The following is a 4,783-nucleotide window of genomic DNA, read 5'->3' on the forward strand; positions in this document are numbered from 1 at the left end:
AAAAAAAACGGCTTTAGTGTGTGTGTGTGGGAGGGGGTGGGGGGAGGTCCGCACTTAGCCATTGTGTTTAAACGTATTGTTGTTTATGTGTGTGCGTGTTTTGGTTATTTGAAAAAACAAATGTATCGGCCGATGATTACAATTGTTTCCTGAAAAAATGGGTCGAATACTACTTAAACAATCCATCTCTTTAAGTCATTTACACATATCGTTCGCGTACAACGCGATGGCGGTATTTGAAATGGAAGATAATGTTTGCTCAGGGATGATAAAAGCGTAAACCTTAAACAAGGGCTGATAACAGAATGTTGAAAAGTGGACGTCTAGTTGTAACACCGCCTTATACGAGTTCATGATTAATATGGATTGTTTTCCAGTATACACCATGGAAACACATGAAGTTCTTGTGTGGATGAAGTAATTAACATAGGGTAAGCACCTTACTAACATTATGTTTTATTCTTCTAGTTATCTTCTAAAACAATTTAAATCCGAATTAATTCATATGAAGCAATTGTTAATTTTAAAAATGATGTTATTTTGTCCATATCTCATCTAAAGAGTTAGTTTGTCTGGAGCAGCACCAGCGGCTCGTTCATGGCCTCCTTTTCAGGGCCTCTCTTTCAGGGCCTCTCAAACTAGTTTTTACTACGGAAATGTACACCACTCATACCGATCATACGCTGTCTTTCGAACGTATTAGCAGTCCGGACCTTTGTATCTAATTGGAAACTAATTACTGTTCAAACAATTCAAGATCATCTTTCTATTTGTTTACGCATTGATTTTTGAGAATAGTTTATCCAGAGGCTTTCCAATAAATGCTTACGTTGACTCTTTAATCAGTTGTCTTTATTCATATTTCCCAGGGCTTGTGTAAATAGCGCCAACTCCATTATTATGTGTTGTATTATGTAGTGTTTCTAATTGCTGGATACTTAATCGGTGCAGTTTGGTAAATGTTATATCAATAAACGTTAGTTCTGTACACTTGTGCACAGTATCAATCAATATTTGCCTTTCATCGGAAATGATTTCTAATTTTACACGATTATTTTTATTTGAAAAGTTAAATATGAATGATTTATTGAGGGGGGAGGGTCAGATTAGGAGGTTCCTGTTGATAATCGTAGTGTATGATAGGCTTAAAATACTGAGCGTTCGCTTTAGTTTTAGCATTTGGCTTATTTATTATTGTAAATTAATTTACGCCGTTGTTCGACTTATTAATCCTCCTGCTAGAAAGTTTTTTTTGGAGTATTTCAAGTGACTTGGGAGTCTACAGCTCACTCGGTCGTTACATACAATTTATCCGTAGTCAGTTTTTCACGAGTCTGTACATGACCTGACATTACAAATACAGAATTTAGGACAAATTTGGGTCCATGTTATACCACTTATCACCAGAAGTCACACATAGAGCAGACGGCAATGGTGAATGTTACACACATGTAGCTATTCTAAACACAAACTGCATTTCTATTTGGAACACATCATCTTTCGAGTGAACACAAACCGAAATGTCGTTTGTTTGCATTTATATTTATATAAAATATCGAACGTTAGTTGAAAATCCGGACTTACAAGCCTTGTTTGAAAGATAATTTGCGATTTGATGAGTAGATTATTTGCCTGATAAGATGTTTATCACATTAAGAGCAATCGAAGATAAATATGCATCTTCTATTGTCGTGGTCGTGATAGGCTTAAAGACGATTTACAGTCAAACCTGTATTAAGTGGCCTCCCTTGGGAAATGATCAAAGTGGCTGCTTAAGACAGGTGGCCACTTAATCCAGGTTTGACATTTCCGCCACTTAAGCTTTATTCAGAGATGGAGTATGTATCTTAACCACCACCTCACACCACAATCAATGACATCTGTATCAATATTATTGAAAAAGGTTGAATACAAATACATTTGTATAGATAAATAAAAAAAATTCAAATTTATTAATAAAATACATTAGATAAATGTTGATACAAGGCATAAACAGAACACATCACATATCAGTCTACACATTTACACAACTACATGTACATACACATTTTAGTTCACTTTTGAAAGTAGTCCGTACATTAAATAAATGTAGTTTCAAATCGCTTTGTTCAGGTCAATCGTTACAAGGATAAAAATAATTTTCATTCTGAAAAGAACGTTATATGATTGTGAAAAAAAACATGTAATGAAGCAACAAACTTACATATTTCAAGTTAATTTAGTTTATGTTTCCGATTTCTTGAAGGTTGTTGATATGGCGCGTGACCGGCGAGGTTATCGAACCTGAAAAGGCCGGCCGAGAGGCCGAATCTCGCGGGCCAGGATGCGCTACCGGATGCGTATGTTCGTCCTGGTGTACGTACTGGTGTTCGCCGGGATGATGCTCTTCTGGTGGGGACCGAGCAAGCTCCACTACGGGATGTACAGCACCCTACAACAAGGACACTCCCTCCGAACCGTCAGCATTGTTCGCGATGTCCAAGCGGCGGGTGTAGCGATTGACGACCCCGCCTATGGATATGACAATTATACATCAAATTTTTGGAATCACAGCACAGCGTTTTGTGATGGTCGTTTCATCGGTTACTCCCGTCTTCTTGCGATACTTCGAAATGTCGTGCTTGACTTTAAATTCGCGAGAGGACAAAAAGGTGGTGAGAACATTTCTGATGTAATAAACCAGCCAGAGGAGGAAGAATTCTACAAATACCTGCCGGGATTTTTCAAGCTTCCATGCAAGGAACCGATTGAGTATAACTTTATTGGCGATAGTCACCACCTGAATTCGTGGATCGAAAACGCCCTTGAAACGGACGGAAAGGTTTTCAGTCGAGAGGCTGGTATTTACATTGACTGGACAATCGCCATCACAAGATACGAGTACGCAAATTTATACCACACAATGACTGACTACTATAACGCATTTCTAATGCTGAAAATGTTCCGATTGAATTCAAAGGACGTCACTATTCTGATCATAGATGGTCATCCTAGTGGTGGTCTAGACGCTACTTGGAGATATTTGTTTGGGAAGGTCAAGCGTGTTAGCGACTTTAGGAAACCGACCTTGTTTAAGAACATGATATGGTCAATGGCCGGTTATGAGAGCCCGCTAGATGATCATTTTCTCCCTAATGTGCCATATATAGAGGAGTTTAGAGAATTCTTTCTGTTCCACTATGATGTATCATCTTCGTATAAGTTGAATTGTAAACGTTTAAATATTTTACTGATTTGGAGGCACGATTACTTAGCACACCCAAGAAACCCTTCAGGAAAAGTGTCCAGAAAAATAAATAATGAATTCGAACTACTAAGTAAAATGCAGGAAACCTTCCGGACGCACAATGTGAGGGGAATACAAATAGATAAATATCCAATGAAGAAACAGCTTCAAATGATAGCTAAAACTGACATTCTGATTGGAATGCACGGTGCGGGCTTAAGTCATACATTATTTCTTCCAAAGCATAGTGGACTGCTAGAAATGTTCAGCATGTACTACACGGCTGAGAACCGCCACTTCCGAGCGATGGCGGGCTGGCGAGGGCTGCACTACCGGAACTGGGAGAACATGGACTACGAACGTGAGGTGATGGAAGAGAGCACAAACGTGGACGAGGCAGAGGTCGCCAGGCTAACCGTCGAGATATCAGAGCAGATGTGTCCTAAATCTTCATAAATTTATACGGATAAATACGCGGCCGTCGAGAAAGTGCCGTCGAGAAAGCCGAGGCTAACACCAAGGTCATGCAGATGGGTTTCCAGTATCCAAGAAAACTTACACAGTGTGTCACAGTTCAAGTGTTTCCAGTTGTGCTGTCGGGGGGAATATATTGGCCAGATATTACGTTCACCTGTACGTTTGCGCGAATTGACAGGTACCTTCTCAGGTAGAGCTCCCCAGAACACATGTCCTCACGATAGCACATCACTCAGGACAGTTGGAGATGTTTGTTACATACAAGTACGCACTTTTGAAAGGTTACGCACGTTCATCTCAGATGATGGTCGGAGCTAAGACTTGACATATTTCTGCTCAAGACCATTTGTATTTGCGATAATAACTATGACATTCCAAAACCCCATTTACCATATTTAGCCGTAGAAAAGACGTAAGACTATGTTAATCGTAACCTAGAACTTTATGCGAATAGCCGTAGCAAGAACGTCGTGTTAAACACATGACGTATACCTCGTCTATACACATACATTTCTTCTTCTATCAGAGAAATTAGTAAGTACCTAGCCATAGAAATGTTCAATCCCACTCTCTCTCTCTCTCTCTCTCTCTCTCTCTCTCTCTCTCTCTCTCTCTCTCTCTACTTCTGGTCGTACGTTACAATGTATCTACAACTCAGGATTGGGCCAAAGACTTAACGTTAAAGTGATTCACTTGAAGGGCGCAACGCGGGGCCATGCGTATGCCTCACGAAACAGATGACTAATTTCAGTGTAAAATATTCTTTTTGTTGATTTGAATGGATTAGTTATCTACCATAATGTCATGAAATGTCCTCTTGGATAGCTTAAGTACGGGGGGGGGTGCATCTTGTTATGATAAACCTGGTGGTATAAAGAATTTCCATTAGGTTTAACGGAGGATAGACTTAAGATACAAAGAACATTTCATATACACATTTTTGTACAGAAGACAATCCTGAATATACCAACGAATGCAAAAGAAGAGTTTTTCAATACTTAAAACTGATCTCTTAACATGATAAGTATAGTACTACCTCTTCATAGTCTGGCACCAGTGCTCGCAACATACATCTGACAA

General features: G+C 39.3%; 1 protein-coding gene across 1 annotated transcript; it reads left to right on the plus strand.

Annotated features, from left to right (window-relative positions):
* The first annotated feature begins 274 nt into the window (after positions 1-274).
* LOC128209868 (uncharacterized) lies at positions 275-3,967 on the plus strand. Its single transcript, XM_052914125.1, has 2 exons — positions 275-431; positions 2,246-3,967. The coding sequence occupies exon 2, from the start codon at positions 2,324-2,326 to the stop codon at positions 3,680-3,682; it is 1,359 nt and encodes a 452-aa protein (XP_052770085.1). The 5' UTR covers positions 275-431; positions 2,246-2,323; the 3' UTR covers positions 3,683-3,967.
* Positions 3,968-4,783: the final 816 nt, after the last annotated feature.

Source organism: Mya arenaria, chromosome 11 (assembly GCF_026914265.1).
Source record: "Mya arenaria isolate MELC-2E11 chromosome 11, ASM2691426v1".
Lineage (NCBI taxonomy): Eukaryota > Metazoa > Mollusca > Bivalvia > Myida > Myidae > Mya > Mya arenaria.

What these genes read in the sequence shown, in the direction of transcription:
- LOC128209868 (XM_052914125.1), top strand. Translation starts at nt 2,324, where the DNA reads ATGCGCTACCGGATGCGTATGTTCGTCCTGGTGTACGTACTGGTGTTC.